At 44.3% G+C, this 22,048-nt stretch overlaps 2 protein-coding genes across 3 annotated transcripts; both read right to left on the bottom strand.

The window, feature by feature from the left end:
• Window positions 1–364: 364 nt before the first annotated feature.
• rusc1 (RUN and SH3 domain containing 1) lies at window positions 365–17,713 on the bottom strand. 2 transcript variants are annotated; one of them, XM_053888044.1, is made up of 12 exons: window positions 17,572–17,713; window positions 11,788–15,028; window positions 8,503–9,240; window positions 6,759–6,866; window positions 6,605–6,681; window positions 6,170–6,344; window positions 5,976–6,081; window positions 5,860–5,906; window positions 3,618–4,063; window positions 3,328–3,554; window positions 3,085–3,252; window positions 365–2,301 (listed from the first exon to the last, which is right to left on the bottom strand). In XM_053888044.1, the coding sequence occupies exons 2-12, from the start codon at window positions 14,921–14,923 to the stop codon at window positions 2,136–2,138; spliced, it is 5,394 nt and encodes a 1,797-aa protein (XP_053744019.1). In that variant the 5' UTR covers window positions 14,924–15,028; window positions 17,572–17,713; the 3' UTR covers window positions 365–2,135. The 2 variants fall into 2 exon arrangements, with proteins under 2 accessions (XP_053744019.1, XP_053744020.1); XM_053888045.1 differs by lacking the exon at window positions 8,503–9,240.
• Window positions 17,714–18,745: 1,032 nt separating this feature from the next.
• fdps (farnesyl diphosphate synthase (farnesyl pyrophosphate synthetase, dimethylallyltranstransferase, geranyltranstransferase)) lies at window positions 18,746–21,938 on the bottom strand. Its single transcript, XM_053888048.1, has 10 exons — window positions 21,781–21,938; window positions 21,299–21,451; window positions 21,103–21,243; window positions 20,943–21,023; window positions 20,753–20,875; window positions 20,594–20,676; window positions 20,457–20,529; window positions 20,310–20,387; window positions 19,692–19,826; window positions 18,746–19,297 (listed from the first exon to the last, which is right to left on the bottom strand). The coding sequence occupies exons 1-10, from the start codon at window positions 21,781–21,783 to the stop codon at window positions 19,097–19,099; spliced, it is 1,071 nt and encodes a 356-aa protein (XP_053744023.1). The 5' UTR covers window positions 21,784–21,938; the 3' UTR covers window positions 18,746–19,096.
• Window positions 21,939–22,048: the final 110 nt, after the last annotated feature.

Below are 22,048 nucleotides of genomic sequence, written 5' to 3'. Positions count from 1 at the left end.
TGATGTCAATGCCTCAGTATTCCCCTTGGGCAGAACTTGGCAACCATGTCCTCACCAAACTGACAGTCAAGTGACACTTTAGTCACACAGACAGACTGACACCACAGTCTTAAGACACCTGATTGGTGAGAAGATGCCCTTTTGATCGGTTGGAACAAAAAACTGCGTCCACTGCGGCCCTTCCTAGAACGTACTGCCCATGAGGGAAGACTGGGCTTCTTCATTCTGGATGCTGCCCCTGCAACCCGACCACATACAGGCAGAGTGAATTGGATTATATGACTGATAATGTTGCTCAAGTCTATATTGAATCTTTTGGATGACCTTCACAGATGGAAGCATGACTCAGGCTCACTGGTTTGGTTCATACTGGTCATTTTATTTGGTGTATTTACAAACAAGCACATGCATGATGAACAGTGACTGACACTAGAGGAGCACTCAACCATCTCAGGTCTACAGGCTACAAGACTCCAGGGGGAGAGAGTAGGGTGGGGTGGGGGACTCGGAGGGACTATGTGGATCAACACACTCACATTCACACACATATACGTGTGTACATTTGAGGATCACTTGTCCCTCTGTAACCTTGAGGGTAATAAATAGCACAACCAATAAATAAATAACCAGAACGACTCTCACTTTTGGATGATGCAAAAATAAACAAAAAATAAATATCACATCTGATCTCTTCTTTTAAATCTGTATCTATTTATGTCTTAGAAATTCTCAGGTTCGGTCCATTTTATGCAGTCAGTGATTCAAGATGCGGTCCGGCATGACGCTACTGTTGCTAGGTAACAGTGGTGCTACATGGAATAAGTTTCCCTGATTGTTTCCTGCATCAACATCTGTAGCTTTCCAGAGACAAAGATGGAAGGGAAGTATGGCGTTAGAGTTTCTATATAGGTCGTATATGATAAATTGTTGGGTTTGCCAGAAGCAGAGTGTTCTTTCGTCTGATATTTTGAGTGAATAAACTGCAGCTACAGGGGTTCTGAAGCCACCTGAAGCTGCAGTCTTGAAGGGAATGATGGGTGGGGTGAACTCTTTCATGACTTGGTATTTACAATAAAAGATGGAGTCAGCAGAAAGCTGCACGTGAACTCAGGTACATCTACAGATACTGAAGAGAAAAAGCACTAACTATATGACACAAAGCAAGATACGGTATATGAACATCAACAGAGCACTTTCACCTTTACCACCACTGTCACGATATCAATCATCATGATAAGTAAACATGGCAGGAAGGGTCAAGATAGTTGAGCTGATGAACCGTGGGTTACACACCAATTTAGTTGGGAGACTTTGGTGGGGTTTCCCTCTCTTGTGTTGACGTCATGGCCAACAGCTAGAGATAGTTCATGATCTGAGGATGCTTTCCGTCACATCACTATGCATACAGTTGACCCCGTGATATCAGGCCGATCTGAGTAAATACATGGATACGACTTAAGTACAATTGCAATACATGAAGCACATGGGTGGGAAGATATTGGATTTCATACTGAAAACAAACATTTTTTTCACCTCGATATACATCATGTGATGGAACGATATCAAGCATTTGTTTTCCCCCTTGTTCCATTTGACTTTATATACCTATTTATATATGTATTTATGTATATTTATACAGCAGAAACACACATGAACCAGGCAATGAGGGGCGGACACTGATCTACACGGCTAAGGTTCACTAGATCACCACTCAGTACGCATCTGGAGCTCAGGCCCGGGACTCTAAACATGCCGCCTGCACTCGACAGCCTGACAGTGAATCTTCTCTGCTGATGGGTTTATTAGCCTCTGCCAGGCTGTCAAGGCTCTTATCTGGCAGCTGCAGATCTAAAAGCACATAGAGCTGCTTGTGGTTATTCCCACAGCATTTCCTGTCTGATCACTTTCAGATAAGCAGCAGGCATTTAAAGGGATATTTCTCTGCGTGATCAGAGGTTGTCTGGCACCAAACCAAACGTGAGTTTCATGCTACCAATCGGTGTGTGAAGAGCATGTGACTCTGACCACGCAGGTGTAAAACATCCGCCTTAGAGAAGCGACGCCTTCACATTCACCTCCACAGTCACCTAAAATACGTTGATACTTTTGTTTTCATTGATGCGGCGGCTGTTCAGTCACATGATGATGGAAGTGTAGCCAATTTGTACCATGCCCTCTTTGTCTCCCTGGCGACAGCGGATCCAGTCTTGATCGATGCCTCCCAAGACTACAAGCTCCTCTCCCTTGCTGAAGCTGAGCTCTGCACCAGAGCCTTTGTGGTCACACAGCATTCGCACCGACCTGAGAAGATGACATAAATCAACACTAACATATGACTTCTCTAACTGCCCTGAGACTTCTGCATGTGGTGACACTGTTCGTGACCAAAGCCAAAGCACCACAACCTGCAGTGGCTCGTCTCATATATTCAAGCCAGACTCACATTGATGGTCTGGTTCTGAGGTCAACTAGATTGTTGAAGCAGCGGTCAACAGTGGGGCCAATATGGACACCATGATAGTTGCAACCTCAGAGTTCTACATGAGCTCTGACTTCACATTATGTATATTTTTCAATGATACAGTGTTCAGTTTCCTCCCTGCAACTCTTTTGACTGACCATGTTGACTTCCCAGGACACCACCGTGGGAGTCAATAAAGTGGGATTGAGTTCTATCTTCTTAATAATAATCTTACAATAATAATCTACAACTCACAAATAAGAATGAAAAAAAACCCGAAATCATGTATAAAATAATCAACATTTCATAACAAAACTAAACAAGAACTATCAAAAATATCTAGCCCAAAAATTCTTCTTTTATTGTATCATCCTGTTTGTGTGGGTTTCCTGCTCATCTTTTTTTGTGACAGAGCAAACTTCAACTTCAACTTGGATGGGTTCCGGGGACATGAGCACCCCCTTCTGGCGTAAACAGGGGCGTTTATTTTGTTTTTTGTTTTTAAGCCAAGCCGTGACATACTACAGAGAGTACATCTTTAGACGATTCATCGACTTGAATGATTCTAAAATCCTTCTGTGGTGGCCAAATGACCTTTAACAACATCAGTTACTTCACCTTACCTCAGCGGTCTGGTTGTGTCCATCACCACGTTGTTGATCTTAGAGTCCGTCACTGGTTTCACGTTCTCAAGTGGCACAGAGTCCTTGTTCCTCGGCGCTGGGGTGGAGCTGCTGCTCATGATCCGAGTCAGCGCTGTGACACCAGGAGCCAACCACTGGGAGGGCCGTCTGTTGAGAGCAACACCGCAGAGATGAAGGTCAACATGTGGATCAGACATGTCTTCCGGAAGTCTATTGACTCACCTAGAGGGTGCTGAGTGACATCTAGAAGCACCAAACAGGCGTCCCAAACCCCAGGGAACCTGAGCACTGCTGTTAAGGGGAGCAAAGTCGCTCACGGCCTGGTCTGGAAGCTCCGACAAATCTGTCTTCATGTCCTCCTTCCTCGCTGCAGACAGACTCAGCTCGGTCAGGTTCTGGCTCAGTCTGCCTCCCCAGCGCATCATGGCCCCCCATCCCTGCTGGATGACCTGCAAATCAGAACTGGGGTTAGGTATGAAGATGCCAATCGAACAGCAACAGACGGAGCCTACCTGTCCCGCCTGCTGAGCTAAACTGTCCTCCTCCATGTTCGGTGGAGGTAAATCTGCAATTCTTTTCTCTTGGACCCACATTAACTGAGGACTGGTCTCCGTGCACCAATCTGCTGAAACACCTGAAGAGGATTTTCCACTATTCAAACCGTCTTGCTTCTCTGGATTTCCAAAGTCGACTCCTGACAGGCTCTCGAAATATCTGCTCTCTGAGGGTCTAGGGTGAAGCTTCCTGGCAGGCTGCTGGACTCCCGCGCCACTGCTGGGTGGACTGGGGATCTGTGGGCTGTGAGTCTCCAGGTGGTGATGCTGGAAGAGCAGGTCCAGGTTGAAGGTCAGCAGGCTGAGCGGCTGCAGCACCAGCAGCAACTCCTGGTACACATGCTGGCAGGCGGTCAGCGACAGGAGCATGAAGGAGGAGGGGTAGTAGAATGTGTCCAGCACATCTGAGGAGAACAACATCATCCCACTCAAAAACATGCCCCTGTTCTGACACTGACCAGCCCTAACATTCTGACCACCTCAGTAATATTTCTTATTCCACGGTTGCCAGGCCAAAAAATACATGTGTATCAGCTCTGCTCACTTGAGTGAAAAGCAGATGAAGGGACCCACTCTCTGACATGGTTAGTGAAGGGGACATCACAAACCAGCTGGCTAGAAATCTGTCGCTCTCCCATCTCTGCTGCAAAAGGAAACCTTGTTTCCAATCCAAATGAAACTGCTACAAAGTGCTAGAGTTATAACTTCAACGTTGATTTATTGAGCTGAGCAGGCACAATGCTCTGTTGGCTTGGTGGGTGACAATGATATTGATAAGCTTGGCGGCTAATAGCTGTGAAAAAATACTGCAAAAAAGGAGGTCCAGTCACACAAGTACACCCATTTTTGTGACGCTCTATTAACTGATTTAGTTTTGAGCTAGCTTTTTTTTTTTTATTAATGAGGTGAAGTTTAACCATGACTTGATAAATAAGAAACATGAAGGAGGAAAAGGCACCACACAAGAGTGGTGATGTTGTGAAGAGTATCATGGAGTAGAGTCATTTTGGGAAGGGAATGTACTGAAGAAACCCACAACAACTGAAGAATTAAAGAAAAAATGAGCTTAATGGTACTTATTTATGCTAAAATACAAATGAGAAAAAAAGTGATTTGAAATGAAAGAAGGAGAAAAAGACAAGGTCTTAAAAAAGGGATACATTTAAGCCACAAAAAGTGTGACATATTTGTATGAGGAGAACCTGCAGCGCCAGCAGATGTCAGCATCCTCCACCAATCTGAGGTCCAGGAGGCCCTCAGAAGACTGAGCCTCATCTGGCTCATGGCAACTGACCTGTGGTGGAGTTTTGCTTTGGCCTGCTGAGCCACTTTTTGCTTCGGTCTATTAAACAACTATTTCAACCCTCACTTTTGTTACTTCCTTTTCGCCCCACAAGTTTACAATTGGGGTTCATACTGGCTGTCTCTTGAAAGGATTATGGTTTAAGTTACACAAATTAGCGGGAAGTTTAAGTGGTGCCTTATGCTTCTATTACCGTAAATTGCAGACTATAGAGCCACTGGAATATTAGCCACAGCCACTAAACGTGAGAAGGAAAACCTGCGGGTGCAGTGGCGCTGTCTGCACCTTAGAAAGGTCAGTGGTGCGCCTGGCTTAAAATTGCATGAGGTCACTTCCAAACTAGTTTTGAAAACAAGGTCCAGCATGGAGACTGACTCATGAAGCAAACTGGGCAATGTTTTTAACTTGAATCATCAACTCCTGACATCTTTTATCCACATTAAGGCGCTCCAAATGCGCTGTTTTTGCCTGTGTGTCCGAAGTTCCTACACCGTAGCTGGTCTCAGCTGCTGCCTCTCATCTCTGGCCTTCCAGGACCAAACTCACAGGCAAAAATGTAGCATTTTGAGCGCTTTAAGGTAAATAAAACTCCTGTGATTTCATCTTTTTGATGTCAAGAGGTTCAAAAATTTGGCAGCATGGTGCTCTTTGGGCTGTAATCCATACAAATCAGTTCAGACCACGAGGAAAACTAGTGGTTTATTGTTCAGACATTTAAAAACTATTTTACCACTGCATCGCTTTTGTTTTGTTGCTTTCGCTTTACCTTGCTGTGGTGATGAGAATGAGTGTTCAATAACAACATTGTTGCTTTGTTGTTGAGTTGAGGGTGGCCAGAATGAGGCTGTCAGATGTCCACACACACTTATCAAAGCAGATCATCAGTTTGAAACGTACCAATGCAGGTTTGGAGGTGACTCAGCCAAAAATCCAGCAACTTGGCACTAGAAAGAAAACAAAGCAGCAGTGTAAAAGCAACAAAACCAATAAAACAATTAGGTCTCAAAACTTACTTCAGTAGACCGAAAATGAAGGCGTTAAACTTGTGTTTGCTCTGCCGGAGCTGCGGCAGCTCCCCGACTCGGTTTTGAAGATTGTACAAGGCTTGTGTTTTCAGACCTGAAATGTAGAGATGATTTAACAATACAGTGTGATATGGAGTTATTTAGCGTACCAGCATTTGTGCAAGCAATTGTTAAAATTCTACCTGGTCTGGTGGAGGCCTGGACGAGACCCCAGGCTGAGTTTGGCCGCCTGCCTGCAATCAGATCACTCTGGTGGGGTTTAAGTCCATCAGTCAGCAGCCTGTGCAGGGCGGGGCACAGACACTGCAGCACCAGGCGGCCCAGCGATGGATTTACAGCACTGTCTCCTGATAAGGCCTGTGGAAGGAGGAGGGCACAAACAAGGGAGGATGGTGTGGGTGAAATGGGATACAGCCAGGAAATACGTGAAGCAACGGGCCGAGGCAAAGATGGAGACAACGAAAGATGAGTCAAGAGTGCGTGGGAAGGATGACGGGCGTCAATATACAAGTTATTTTTAAACAGAGTGTGATCACCGACTTGGGAAGGATCATGTCTGGGTGGGATTACACAGTCAAACTGCATGGTATTGTTACGTAGAATAGCAAGGCACCAACCTTCTGAACCACAGTCCGTGAAGAGCTGAACTGGGCCAAGATGGCTTCCACTGCCTGACTGACGGCACTGACCAGAGCTGCAGGGTGGAACAGTATTGCAGTTTAGAGGGAGAAAAAGGCAAAATGACAGACGAAAAAGAAGCACAATTCAGACCTTTCTTTTCCCGCAGGCTCACTGAGGACAGGCCTCTCATTGGTTCTTCTCCCATCCAGGACGGTTCATCCTTTTGTGCAGCTCCAGTGAATGAGACACTGTGAACAGCTAACAGTGAGAGAAAAATGACTTAAGAATTACCAAGGATATCTGGACAGGAGCGAAACAAATTTCAACGGTGAGATGTGACGTTAGTCTTGCTACCACGCGGTGAGGACTCCAGTGGTTCCTCACTCAGTGGTGTTGAGATCTGTATGCTGAGAGACCGATCATTCTCACATTGCACAAGATACGATGGCTGTGTTTACCAGGAAAACCAATAATATTAGACACACAGTGGCAGCTCTCGGGATAACCATCTCACAGTGCTCTGAGCCCGAACATGCTGCTCGCCCCTGGCAGTCATTGACGCAGAATTAGTTTTAAGAATGGACAGCATATGTGGAATTTCTCAGACTAAAAAGGTGACAGGTTTGATGAGCCGAGGCATCAGAGCTTAAATCCCAGCCTCTGCGGGAGCTAGCCCGCGGAGCTGCCAAAACGCTTTCTTAGCTCGGTGCGTGTGTGAAAACCTAGCAGGTGCGATCAGATCAGTTAGAAGGCTCTGGTCAATAACAGACTCTGCAGAGCGGAAATGGGCTACTAGTTGTCTGAAATCATCCTGCGTGATACAGGGGTAATAGAACAGAAAGGGCAGAACGATTACAATGGTTGCTTGAATAAAGAGTAGATGGTGCTACTTCTGAGAACTGGCACTGAGACGATCATCGCAACCTGCCATATTTTCCAGAGTATAAGTCGCACTTTTTAATATTAATAGCCAAGGGTGCGACTTATACTGTGGAGCGACTTATATGTGAAGATATTGACACATTATTATCTTATTTTGTTAGTTATTTTCACACTGTGCATGAACAATGTGCTGCTTGTCAACAGTGCAGTTACGTCTCCACACATAGGCAGTTGCCAAGGAGAATATAAATGATTTTACGTGAGGACCGTCATAATGTTAGTGCTTCATGCCATGCAGTCGCTTCTCTATCAGAGCAAGAACTAGAATTTGGAGTAAAACTGATGCTTTGGTAAACTTGCTACCATGTTCTCTATGCTTTAGTTATGAATAACTGTCAATGTGTTACATTAACATAGCAGACACAACAGTTTGTTGTCTATGAGTCATGTTGCTGAATGTTAGCATACATACACCTATTCACCCTGTTGTTTTCTCATCTGTTCTTATTTTAAATTGCATTTCCAGATGAAGTGTCTGTTCCCTACTACAGGGCCAAGAGTTTGACATGAATAACAGTTGTGTTCCAAGTCACACACTGACAACATTACTTTGTCACCACCACGATTTGCTTCTTAATGAGAAGAAGCAATTGTGTCTTCATGGTAATTTCCACAGAATGGAAGCACAACATGAAGACAGATATGACAGATAAGAGAAAGACTGACAGATGAGAAACAGAGCGAGAGGTAGCGAGGATTTTTAGCGACGGTTGAAAGCCTTCTGACGGAAACATCTGTACCCACTCAGGAGGCTGTTTGACAAATTTGACAGGACACTGTAGATAAGATGTATCAGACGGCCAGCGTGAAGAGGCCTGCTGACTTGAGAACTGCGCGGGAGGAATATCCTTAGTTTAGCGCACATTCGATCGAAACATTTCATTGCTCATGAGACAGGTAAACCAGCACAATGTCAGACATAGAAGGGCATGAAAGAAGAAAGAAGTCTTACTCGACGGCTGCACAGTGGTCTGTTGAAGTTTTGGGGGGCGAGGGGGAACCCTGGGTGGTATAGCAGGGTAAAGGTTTGGATAGTAGAGGGGAGCAGCAAGGGCGGGTAAGGTGTGCGAGCGGGGGAAAAGCGGGGAGTTCAAACAGGAGGCCACTGTGCCTACAGGGGGCACCCCTGAGCGTTGAGGAGGAGCTAGTGCTCCGATAGGGGAGAGACGAGGTGGGGCGCCCCGATGCAGAGGGCAGTTTTTCGGGTGATAGAGGTAATAGGTGGGGAGAGGCGGGAGCTCCTTGTGAGCTCTGCTCTTATCATAGTTGGCATGCGTGAGCCTGCTTCCTGAATAAAGAGAATCTGTGGTCATCATGACATCAATGTTCTTGTAGGGGGTGATGCTGCCGGGATCCACTATGACATCAGACTGTTTTGTTGGTGTCTCTGACTCACTGCAGTAAAGTGAGTCAAGGTTACACAGAGAGTCAGAAGTGACGTCTCTATCGCTACATTGCTGAGATATATTCCCATTATTGGGAGATTTGCCACTGAAATGAACCAAGGATTCATAGTGAAGCCCAGTGACGCCGTCACCTTTGTGAGGTGATGCTCTCGGGGAGGTCTCCTGTCCAATATGGGTGTGTGGTCTGGGAGGGGAGCTACAGAAGCTGCCATGATGGGTTGTCAGGTCAGAGTGAAGGAAGTAGGGTTGGGACCGGTGGGAAAGGGAAAGTGGTGGAGAGGAAACTGGTTTTTAAGGTGCAAAACATGCACAGACAAACACGACGTGGGACACAGGATGCAGACAATGGGATGGGTGTGGAGTAAAAGACAAAAGCATGGGAAGGAGAGAAAGAGGAGGAAAGAGATGCAGAAAATGTTAGTGTTTGTTGAAAAAAAAAACATTCATCAATGCACTCCAGCAGAAATAGGCATTGTACTGACTTTCTTCAACAGCATTTTCAGTTGTCCGTCTTGAAATTCTCCTAGGATCCTAAGGTCTTAATTTTCCTATTTTTAGTTTTGCACTGTGTTTAGCCTCAGTCTCCTCCCACTTGCACTTCAGCTTTACAGTCAATCTGACCACACTTGAGAGTAAAAAGAGGGGTTCAATTTCAATAGCAATTTGAATCCCAGTCCACACTTGGACAGTGAAGACTGCTCTTGATCAAAGACAGTACAACGACTCCATTCACAAGTCATCGTCATCTTAGATCCAGTACCACACTGACAAGAGCCATGGAGTCACGAGGAGCATTCGTCCATCACCAATGGCAATTGAACAAGACAGGAAATGAGATGTAGTCAGAGACTCAGTCTGTCATAATCCGTCTGTAGACGTCCATCATCACTAGCAATGGTATAACTGGTTGTTATCCGGTTTTAGCCTGTGAATATACGATGTGTGTCATTCTTTAACTACACGGTCTTTACTTCACTGCAGTGTGTGGTGTTCTCCACCTCCTTCTCCCCCACTCCTCCCCACCCCACTCCTGTCTCTAGTGTTCTCCAGTGACCACCCTTGCTCTTTCAATCCTACCACAGCAGTGAGAGTCTAAAAACACCCAAATGATTAGGTTAAGAGTAACTCTACCTTGTTATACTCTGGCTTTTCTCTGATCTGACACCAACAGAACACTTCCTATTTTTCTGGGAAGTCTCTCAGCGATTGGTCAGTCCACTAAGACCTGCCCCTTATACTCTTAAAGGCATATACACACACTAACTGCATCCAACCAAAAATCCTCTTGATGTTTTTAAGTTGGCAGTTTGCACACAATTGTGTAACTTGAATTTTAATTCATGTCTCAAATGAAAATATGTACTTCATCGAAGAAGGAAATACTGTTAACTAAGAAAGACAGATTTTAAGAATTAGTGTACTACTACTAGAGTGAGCAACAGACTGAAATTCCATGAATATAATTTCAGATCCTTTCAGTTCCTCTCTGATTTCCGAAAAGCATTTAGCGTCTGCTGTGCGACTATAAATTGTAGAGTTGTCACTAGATTAAAAATTGAATCTCAATAGCACAAAGGTTGAGTTAACTTGCAATGAATGGCAAATTATTCACACTTTTTTAAATCTGTTCTGGACGTAATTTAGATGAAGATGCATATAAGATGCTTATAGCATGTTGTTGAGCCTCTTCTGTGACACTGAGGTGATTCTAAAGAATGTTCTAGACAGTACCTGTCATGTTGGGTTGTTGGAGTAAACACATTTTTAATCCAATGTTTGCATGAGGAAATCATAAAAAACAAAAGTCCTATGGTTCCATTGTCCCAACGTGCATGCAAGAAAAACAATGAATATTAAGAACAAGTATCCCAGTTTTTTTTCTGGAATATCTGTATATTATTGTATTTTGTATTCACAAGATGTCATCTTATTCCTCTGTTGAGTTGCAACTTGTTCCTGAAACATGGTAAGAAAGTCAAAGCCAAAACATTACAGTACAGCAGAAAAGTGGGGCGAAGGTACTCAAGGATCCTACGATGCATTTCCACTCCTCATATTGACTATTATCCTTGTTACATTGCTGCAAAAGATACGTAACCCGATCTGAGCTTTCAGAGCCACCCATGGGAGGTAGAGTGGGGGCGGGGAGACCAGGTCAACATCTCACACTAACCACCTAAGAGAGCGAAGGGATGCCGGTTTACACGTTGAAGAAAATGAGGACAAACCTTGAAGCTAGAGAAAGAGATTTCTGTGACCACCAGCCCTCCTGGCTCTTAGAAAATCATTAAATATTAAACTGTACAGAGAAAATCCTACTACCATTACTAGAAAGATAGGAGACTCACTGTTTAAGGTCAGTCTCGCATCATCTCAGTAGCCATCCTCGATTAGATTAGAGGGTGACTCATTCTTCATCACTCCATAAAAGTGTGCATGTCTGTCTTTTAGGTTTTTATTGTCATTGTTGCATCATAATCTCATCATCTACATCAAAGGATTGAATTGAGAAATCCAAATTCCAAACTGCCACATAGTTTAATCTGTTTTTCCCCCTGGTGATCTAAAGTGATCTTGTGAGGGTGGGATCATTCTCCTCCCTTCCACTCTTCCACTATGCCCAAATTTGAGATGAGCAAATCTTTTATTCGTCTCACAGGTTTGTGATTTCATGACGATTGACCAAACTTATTCAGTTGCAAAAACCCAACTGAAAATGTCACTTTCTGAGAGGACGGAAGAGGTTGTTTGGTAATCCCCTTCACATACATATGACAAAAGATAAAAGGCACCTTTACACCAAAGGTACATGAATGAATATCTTCACTAACCTGTAGTTTGTGACTCAGTGGTGCGTCGTCCATCAGCACGTCCTCGCTCCTCCACAATCAGTTTGTCTTTCACTTTCCCTCGTTCCTCCTTCAATTCTTCACGCTCTCTGTCTGTTGTCAAAAATCTGCTGTCATTCACAGGGTAGCCAATCTTCAGTGATGGATAGAGTTCAGCCTGTCCGCCCTCCTGATCAGCCCTTTGAAGCATTTCCTTGAGAGCAGCCATGGAGGTCAGTGCCGGCGGTGGTTGCATGAAGAGGGCCTGAGCTTGAGACGTATACTCCCATTGGCTGCCATCACTGCCAGCTTTCTCTCTTCTCCATTTCAGGTTGTACAGTATGTCTGGATCCGGTGTTATTATCGTAGGGTCCGGCTCCGGATCAGTGATCACCTTCGTAGGTGGAGGAGCGCTTTTATTGCGATTGCGCAGTTCTTTGAAGGTTGTGACTCGTGGGGCTGATCCAGCAGAGGAGCCAGATGAAGTGTTTGTCTTCACAGATTCTTCATCAGGTTTTGTAATGTCACAGATCTTTGGCTGAGTGGTCTCTGGTTGGGAGTCAGCTTCAGGTGTGAATGCTATGAGCCAATCAAATCGCTCAGGCCGAGCAGAGTTAGCTGAAAGGGTGCTGACTTTGAGGGCTGGCACAGATGGAGGGATTGGGGGTAAGGGTCGAGGAGGAGGTGGGGGTGGAGGTGTACTTGGATAGTTAAATGTCTCTTTAGTTTCATAAGTATTGCTTGTGCCAGTGGTGTAGTATAGATCAGTGGTTACACCACTGTTCCTCTTCCTTCTCCTTGCGATCTCTGTGAATGACGTTTTTCTTTGGGTGTCTTTGCTCTCGCTGAAGACTTTCCCCCCTCTGGGATCAACAGGTATTTCTGCGCTTTGATCAGTCAACTGTTTGCTCCATCCATCACCAATGGAAAATTCAGAATCAGACTCCTCCGCCACCTCATCTTTAAGTCTGAAACTGTATTGCTCTGATGAGCAAGTAGAGAACTGATTATCTTCATCAGCTTCTTCCTCCAATCCAGTGACACAAACTCCAAGTTCAGGGCTAAGTTTAAGGAGATCGGCTTGAGTCAATCCTGCAAGCATCAGCAACTTTCGGATCTCAACATCCAAGGCGTGGAAAGAGGGGGGAGGAGGAAGGGCAGGTGGTGGTGGAATGGCCGGGGGAGATGAGGAGCAGGAGACTGAGATGACTGGTGGTGGAGGTAATGGTGGAGGGCTTGTAGTCGGAGGTGGAAGGGAGACCGGGGTCTTTTCTTGCTCAGCTTGAAGAGCAGCCAGACGCTGAGCTTCCTTCCTGGCAAGATGTCGCTTTCGTGGTGGAGGGATTGGCGGTGTTGGGGTGGGTATGGACGGAGGAGGAGAGGATGTGGTGTACAGGCTCAGATATTGGATAGGTTTGGAGCTGGGAAGGGGTGGAATCGATGGTGGAGATGGAGGAAGTGATTTCTCACATCTAAATGTTGAGAACGTTGGCGAAGAGGAATTCAGGGAAAATGTGGTCAAAGTCGGAGAGGTTGTCACCGCCATGGAGACTGTCTCTCTGCTGATATTGATGTAGGTGTGGAGGTCAGAGTTGACACTAGCATGTCGTACCGGAGGTTTGGGAGGCCTAGATGGCGGCTCAACCGGTGAAGGGGTGAGTGAATCAGGAGCAAGGGGATCTTCACTGTCTGAAGGGGCAGTGAGGTCCACCCCTGCATCTGAAAACTCTTGCGAGTCGGCCATTGAAGCAACACGGTTTTTATACAACTTCAGAGGGATATCGATGTTGCCCATTTCATCCAAGACATCAGAAAGGTCCTGCTCATCCAGATCGCCCAGATCATATCCTTTCTCATGGAGTTTGGCAATGTAGTAAAGTTTTACTTCCCTGTTGACTTTCTCCAAACGATCCAGGTGATCTAAACGATCTCTCAGAACGTCCCAGTGCTGCTCACCTTCCAAATCCCAACGGGCCACTTGGATCACTTGGCTGAACCGTTCCATTTTCCCAAACTCTCCGACTGACTCCAGGAAGTCCAGCAACCCCAGACTAGCAACTTCTGATTCTTTGACACCTAAATAATCCGGTGATGGGGAATCCAATGCCGAAGGGTAACCCTCATCTGGGGAGGAAACAGCAGACTGTGAAGTCAAGAAGGGGTTCCCGTTCAGCGGAAGTGATGGGGGTGAGCGAGTGGGAGGCCGGCTTTCAGTGCAATGTAGGAAATGGTCGTCCTTCGGGGACATAGTAATGGACAGATGGTCTTGGCAGTACGAGGAGCAAAGAGATTCAGATGGGTCAGCAGAGTCAGAGTCCAGATCGGAGCAGGAGCTGATGGAGGTAGAGGAAGAGGAGCTGGAGGAGGACAGCGAGAACTCTAGAAGCGATGGAGGGCAGTCACAACAAGAAGGTACAAGAGTGTCATCATCTTCATCATCATCATTGTCATCCTCGTCCACATCAATATCGATATCACCACTGCTTTCCTCTTCATCATCCTCAAGATCTTTCTTAGTTACTTCTGAACTTCTAGCTACATTCTCTTGATCATTCCCCAACAGTGCAGGGCACACAGCTGCCTCTATGGGCCCTTGTTCCCGTGAAGGAAGTTGCTTCTTGGTTCCTGTCACCTCTTGTCTCTGTGGCAGCACTGGTGGAGGGGGAGGAAGCTGCATTTGTTGCCTGAGAGAAATAGTGTTGTTGTTGTTGTGGTTATGGTTGAACATGCTATTGTTGTCCTGCGGAGAACGTCCATCGCAGCAAAGACATGGGAGGCTTGGCTCATTGCAATTTGGGTCAAGGGGTAGACTGGAGGGAAGCGGTGGTGGCGCTGGTGCAGGTGCAACAGGAGCCACCACAGCTGCACGGGTACTTTTCGGCTTGGGTTTGAATGACTTGACACTAGAAGCCTGTTTTTGGGCCCCAAACCTACTCTGGCCGACCGGTGCTCTTGGTTGCACTGGGACCCGAGTCCTGGGCGCAGCAGTGGGGCCTTTAGTGAGCCTCCGTGGAGATGAGGAGGGAATTGTGTTCATGTTTTTATCTTCTTTCAGCCCATAAGGCTTGCGTGCAGCGACAGCGGTGGTCCGTCTGCTGACGTCGAAACGCTTTGGCTTTTGAGACTGAGCTGACTGCATCGTGTCAATTTCAGGAAACACTTTCTGTTGCTATAGAAACAAGTGTTTATTAACACTGGACTATGCTGTGCTGTGACGGTCACATCTTGGCTGACTCCACAGATCCTAGAACATGAAAAGAGACACAGTTAATAGGCGACCAGCAGCTCACACAGTTTCCTCTTCCACCAGAGTTCGTAATAGTTTCGACAATAAAGCCACTGCAGGACTGGGTTAGGGTAACGACTGGCTTGACTGTTTTATAATTACAGTAGCTGAGGTTGTGGAAGGACACTGGAGCAGAATGAAAACACAGTCAAACACACACAGGCTTTTAGCTAGGATTTTAAAACAGCGAGTCCAAAGCCCCGCCCCCAGCCTATACCCCTCCTGATGGACCAGGTCATCGACTGACAAGTTGCTGTGTAAAAAAGAGACTGAAGATCTATCCAATAATACTTATATTTTCCATCGACAAATGAATACAAACATCTTCAGAGGTGTATAATTCTTTGCTGATGAGTTGATTCTGGTTACGCATGTGGTAGAAAGTGCCATCAAATCCTTCATTAAAATTTCTCTGGATCATTACAACATTTGGAAAAAAAAACTTGCCACATCATCATCCCACGGCAGTTAGGACACATTTGGTACCTACACCCTAAAGGGTCAAGAATATGCAACTTTCTGTAATATTCGACGAAATTAGTGGGCGGAAACACTCTCTCACATTTGGCTCATACAGAATTTTCACACTGAGCATTCTGTTCGAGGATGTGCTGCTATTGAAGCTAAGGTGCACCAAATGACTGGTATTCAGAACGTGTACATATGTTCTGTGTGTTGGTTTGATTTTTTTTCTTTGAAATTGCCAGCAGGAATATAACCATATATTAAGAAGGCGGAACTCATGAATTTAATATCCTTTGTAGCACATTTGCCTGGGAGTTGTTAAAGTTGTTTTTATGATGCTTTTTAACAGTTTCCAAGATGAATTGTCACCTTGACATGAATGACAGGAATGTGACACAACGTTGTTCATCCATTTCTGAGTAATTCAGTTTGAAAAATAAGCCTTCACAATACCCTACAATGCTATACAATATGTAGGAGGGAAGTCAGTTTCACAGACATAATCCCCAGTTTTTGCAGGAAACCACTCAAGATCAATCAACCAGGAAACAACTTTTGGAATGAATGAAACTGTGAACTTAGTGGACGATGACTAGATTGAAGACGAACACCTACGTGATGCATGAAGAGAACGTCTCAATAGAAACGTAGTGCTCTACAAATCAGTGTCTCAGTCTGGAATTACAGTGAAGTTTCATGTAGAACTTCAGCAATAAACATCTTATTGAGATGACACCTTATGGTTTCATAAACAAGGTGTGTTTGGTCTAAATACTAGGGTGGTTGATATTTATGAACAGTTGAAACCAGATTGACGTTGTAGGCATGCCAGGCATTTTTGCAGTTCTTGTCACTTTTTCAATGTAAAACAGCATTTTAAGCAAAGGGGATCATTGCATAAATGTCTACTAAATACAACATTTAAATGGTATTTGGATGAGAAGCAACTCCGAGTGTGTGAGGTTTGATAACTGATGAAAAATAAAAATACGCAGCAGGGCCCGTTAAAGCATTTATTCAGCCTCAGACAATAAGATGCGCTGTGATAAGAGCAAAATCAGCGGTGAAGTCGACGCTGAAGGCGAACCGTTGCAAACTAAGGTTCTACAATTTAAAGGGAAAACACACTATGTTAGGACTCATTTCTTGCAACGACTGTTTACAGACTGTAACTCTGGTTTGGCCCATGACTTGGTCTCTTTAAAATTGAGTTTGACAGCCCTGCCACCATCAGTTTATCCTCACAGCTCCACAGGGTTGGAGTTTTTGGACAGTGAGAAGAGCCTGAGTTTTTGAATGTTATCACTTCTCATCTCCAGGCGGCTCCAACATTTTAATTTAACATTCAAATCCTGCCTGTGATTTGTTGCCAACTGTCTATCGAAATCTCTTTTTAGAATGTGGTGCCTCTCCAGGTTAGATATTCATGAGTCTATACAATCAAGTCCCCCCTTCTGTTTGGTGATTTTCATGTTGCACAGCTAAAGAACGTCCGAATATAAAGGATGTAACTGGAGCATGAAGTCATCGGCTGGACAAAAGTCAGGCTTTTAGAACGCCCGTCTGCCGTAGCTCATATAGTCTTCCATAGTGCCCTTCACGTCACTGTGGAATGCAAATGACTACCGCGTTTGGCCTTTTCTTGTACTTTCAAACCGGCGATTCACCTCTAATATGATATAACAATATAACAATTTGACGATTCCAAGCGCTGTTTTATTTACCCCTGCATTTATTGATCTGCTTGATGGAGACAGGGAGGATGGGAGGAGATGAGGAGGAGGGGGGACCTCAATCCGCATCGGCCCGATAACCAGGCCCATCCGTTATTATCCGGACTATTATAAAAGACAATGTAAAAACAATATTAAATGTCAGTGTTAAACACAGTCAACGAAATCGCGTTCACGAAGCATCACCGTAGTAGGTGCACGCAAGACGGAGCCGCGTTAGATAAAATCTCTGGTCTGACAGAGGCTAATATCCGATTATAATAAAACACACGGGTGAATGAAACATATTTATAAATCACTCACGATCAGATGCAGGTGAAAAGACGCGTCTCCATCTCGTCGGGACGGGAGCGTTCATATACCAGTCCGTGTGGACGGCTCCAGCAGTCTGTCTTCTCGCGAGAGCGAACCGCGGCAGCACGCCACCGAGACTGGGGAGATCTCTGCAACCTGCAAGGACGCGATCACGTGACTGGCGCACGTACGTTCCCTGTGAAAGTATACACACCCTTTTCGAAACCCTCGTTATTCCGACTCGTGTCGCGGAAAGGTACGTTATTGTTCATTTGAACTCGTAAAATGTTCCTTTATAAATAATGCTCATTTCAAACCGTTAGTTTTGACTCATGACATGTGAAGGTACTTCATTGTTCATAGCGACATTTTCGTAAATAAATGTGAAATAAATGAGAAAAAAATAATTTAAGAGAAGAAACATAGGCGTAGAAAAAAAATGAATGGTTGCAACAGTATTAACACTTCGAATTAAACTCACAGACTTTAATTTTTTTGGATAATAAATCATTTGAAATCACATTTATGTACTTGTATCTAATGATGAATAATAGTATAAAGCCCGGCTAATATGCCCCGGACTATTGAAGCAGAACAAGATACCATAATGCGATTTGGCTCCTCAGCAACGGAGGACAGTTGCCTGAGACAGAAACAGGAGGGGAGAATCAATCGCTGTGTCTCACTTGCCAGCTGGAGAGAGTTTTGTTGAAGGGTTGAAACATTCGCTGAAGGTTGCAGCACACCACCTGAGCTTATACCCACCCAGAACGAGATAAAGAAGTGAAACCTTAATACAGTAACGTCTCAGGACCAGTGCATCCATTGAAATGGCACTAATGCTGCCAAATATTTATGCTTCAGACAAACAGATGACATCATTTTTGATGGCTGAACAATTCATTTGAAGAGTCGACAGGCCTTGGAAACAGGAGCACCTTCTTCTCTGTCTGACGGAGTGTGTTGAGCAAGTGAGTCCTGGAACATTCCTAATACCTGCGGTCACATTGAGCTCAACAATACTTCAAATGATAAAAATGACATGATCTAAATTTAAGGTATGCCAATAAAATTGGGAAAAACATAATAGCAACGGAACAAATAAGTGGCTTGGCAAGAGGTCTGCTCTCAAGATCTTCTCTAGTTTGAAGTTGAAACAAACCAAACAGTGAACACAACAAAGGACCAGGCAAATCGTTTTTATTAAAATCCTGAAGGACAGTTTACAGCTATGATATAAAAATATGTAGGAAGATGAAACTGAATGTATCTTCTATATGTATCTTCATTTTTTTCTCATTCAAATTCAACTGACGCTCACTCAAATGGATGAAAATATACTTAAATAGAGGGTGAACTTTGAGAGAGATCACAGACAAACACAAACAAAAATAACTTTTGATAATGACTGGGACAAAAATGCGTGCAAAATTTCTAAACACTTCATTCTTAGTCAAGTCAGAGGAGCGGCTTCAGCTCCGTTGTGGTGCATTTGTGGGAAGTCTAGAGCCAGTCTGATGAAACAATTCTCTCCTCACTTGTTCCTCTTGTAGATTTTCTGAGCAAAGTTCAAGAAGACTGAATGAGGAAGGTTTTGAGCATGACGTGCAATGAGCTTCTGAAGCCGCATGTAGCTTTCCTCTTCATGTTTTTGGTACAGCTTTGGAATCTGAACAGCGTCGTACAGAGCTTTGACCTTCTCCACGCTGGCATCATCACAGCGGCCGTAACATGCCTAAGAAAGCAGTAAAATGCATCAGAGACAAGGAAAGCAGCCAAGGGTTATCACTTTTTGTAATATTTGGTCAGACAGTTTGGCCATATTACGGAACTCCTTCCATAGCTTTACAACGTTAAATTGCTCTCAACAACGTTACCAAACAACTGCCTATCAAAAGACAAGGAAGAAGAGTCCTACTGATATGACGTCTGCTGATGAGGATGAACGTACTCATAATTGATCTTTCAAATAGTTATTCTTTGTCCTGTTTTTCCTAAACTATAGGTTATGCCAGTTTGTGTTTACCATTGAGTGTAATAAACATGGTCAGATTTTGGTTTGTCATCTCCAAACATTCCTACTCAAATAGTCATTGTACAGTTTTGTGGTAGGAATAAAGACATTTCACCTCCAACTGTGACCTCTGATCGGGAGTCATGACCTCCAGGGCAGTGACCACCAGCCAGCTGCACTTATTGTCCTGGATGTCTGAGCCAATCTTTCCCATTACAGCAGGATCTCCGTAGCAGTCCAGATAATCATCCTGTCAATACAACGGGTTCAACATAGTCAGCATTTTTGTGTGCAATTTTCTGCTTAAATCACAAGTGCCAGCAGCCTGAGCTCTGGCGAAACATGAGAATGTGTTCTATTACTTCAAACATTTTCTGTTACTTTAGAAAATATCAAGGCTTGGAAATTGAAAACCTGGTTAAAGGAAGGTTAATAAATCCGCTTCCTCCTGAAGGACATTCCTGGGATTAACATTTAAACACATGGTATCACATTGTTTCAAGTTATATACGTGTGAAAATATGATAATCAGAGGCACATAAACTTTCCTTCCAAGATTTCATTAGTATGACCACAAACCATGCCTCATTTACAAAGAAAATACACATATATCGATTCAAAATATTGGAAATATTTTGAATAGATATTTTTTCATTCATTCATTCATTTATGAATAAAAAAAGATAGACTTGTATTTGTTTTTAATCATAAGCATGAATGCACAAATAATTACCTGTATTTGGAAGAATTCCCCCATCTCAAGTAGGATATATTTCGCATTATTGTGCTCCTCCTCACTGTCAATCCCAGCCTGAAGAAAAAACAGGGGTAGATTTTCAGTTGCAAATCAATCACTGGTCATTTAAAATGACAGACTCACCATGTACATAGCAGCAGCCACTGGTAGGTGAAACGAATAAAATGCAGTCTTATACTTGACAATCGCTTTATACCTGCGATAGATTACAGAAGGGACATAATATTTGACATCAAAGATCCTTATACCACATTTGCTACCTCTCCAAAGTGAATCTGCTTAGGTCGTTTGGTTGCGCTGTCATGAGGTCCAGAGACTGGCCAAGTTCTGTCAGGAAGCTGGTCTAGAAAGTGGACAGCGTGAGATAGGAATCCTCTGCCGCACAAGTATTTTTGTTGGTTTGATGGTTTAAATCTTACATCTGTAAAGAGTTCCAGCAGATGAACGTAGTACGGCTGCTTTCTGCAATACTTCCGCAGAAGTCTGTATATACAACTTTCCACGAGGAACGAATCATTAATGGCCTCCAATCCCACTCCATCCTGTAAGGTAAATAAACAGTGAATAAATGTTGAAATAAGTCCGCCTTTTATTTGAATCCACTATTACCTTCTTGTACCAGCAAGGTTTTCCTCTCCGGATCATAGATGCATCCATGATGTCATCAGCGATTAGAAAAAAACCCTGAAGCTACAAAAAAACTCTGGATATTATTGAACTTGGCTACACATCAAAAGCCTTGTTTGACAGGCAGTGTTTGAAGTCTCACCAATTCAACGCACCAGCCCACCACTAGAGCCCGCTGCACAGCCTCCTGGGTAAGCTGGCTCGGAGGCACGAGTTCTCTCAACGAGCCAATGACAGACAGACCCCGGTTCCTCTTCCCTCCCGGGGTATTATAGACTAAAACCTAACAAAACACCTCAAATGAGTGTCATGAGGGTTTCACGCAGCAGACAGCTCACCTCTCTCAGTCTGTTCATGGCGTCTGCCAGGGCTGGATCCTTGAGGTCCCTCTCTGTGAGCTCCGCTACCAGCTCGTCAAAATGGTCTTCGAAAAGCTGAGGGTCCGACAGCAGAGGCTTTTTGCTGTGTGTCCCATTGGTGAGACTGTCACTCTGAAAAGACGACGAGCACAACACACGAAGAGTGCGCTTTGGCTTCAGATGGTAGACAGAATGGTGCAGGGCACGGATCAGTTTGGACACAGTCCGAACGTGACAACACAGGACGGGACTCATCATAACGACCGAAACAAGCTGCTCCAAACGGGCGGAAGTAGAAATGCCGTCAAAGAGAGCAACACAATGCTTTCAAAGTTGTTTTTTATATTAAGTCATGTAGGCTTGATAAACCCATTAGCAGACATGTTTCCTTGTTTAGCCAAGAAGCATATAGAAGATAAGAAATAACGCAAGTGGCCAAGTTATAAACTCCATTTACTTACCATAATTGCAATACTGCTTTTCTTCAACTATACCCCGAGAAACACAACAAATGGCGATGTGGATTATTCAGACTTGATGCTGAACTTTACGTCTTTGAACGCCTCCCGATACCAGGATGTGAGATTGTAGTTCTTAGCTGCGATGCAGTTCGTTTTATTCAGACGCAACTCAACTCTGACTCCCAATAGGCTTTGCGCGCAGCGCTCACTTGTGGCGCTGTGAGGCTCCATTTGACATACTGTGTTTTGATTGGACACGATTATCGGC

The sequence above is a fragment of the Synchiropus splendidus genome, chromosome 15 (genome assembly GCF_027744825.2).
Source record: "Synchiropus splendidus isolate RoL2022-P1 chromosome 15, RoL_Sspl_1.0, whole genome shotgun sequence".
Classification (NCBI taxonomy): domain Eukaryota; kingdom Metazoa; phylum Chordata; class Actinopteri; order Syngnathiformes; family Callionymidae; genus Synchiropus; species Synchiropus splendidus.
The sequence above is the reverse complement of the archived record's forward strand: the minus strand, read 5'-3'. Positions and strand labels throughout refer to the sequence as shown.

Bases quoted from the DNA above. Each gene is read 5' to 3' on its own strand.
- fdps (XM_053888048.1), bottom strand. The intron at 21,024-21,102 runs GTGAGACTTCAA...GTTTTTTTGTAG, and splicing joins TGGGCTGGTGCGTTGAATTG to CTTCAGGGTTTTTTTCTAAT. The intron at 20,876-20,942 runs GTAATAGTGGAT...TTTACCTTACAG, and splicing joins AACCTTGCTGGTACAAGAAG to GATGGAGTGGGATTGGAGGC.
- rusc1 (XM_053888044.1), bottom strand. From the start codon at position 14,923: ATGCAGTCAGCTCAGTCTCAAAAGCCAAAGCGTTTCGACGTCAGCAGA. The intron at 9,241-11,787 runs GTTAGTGAAGAT...CTTAAAAACCAG, and splicing joins CACTGAGTCACAAACTACAG to TTTCCTCTCCACCACTTTCC. The intron at 5,907-5,975 runs GTAAGTTTTGAG...TTTTCTTTCTAG, and splicing joins TTCATTTTCGGTCTACTGAA to TGCCAAGTTGCTGGATTTTT.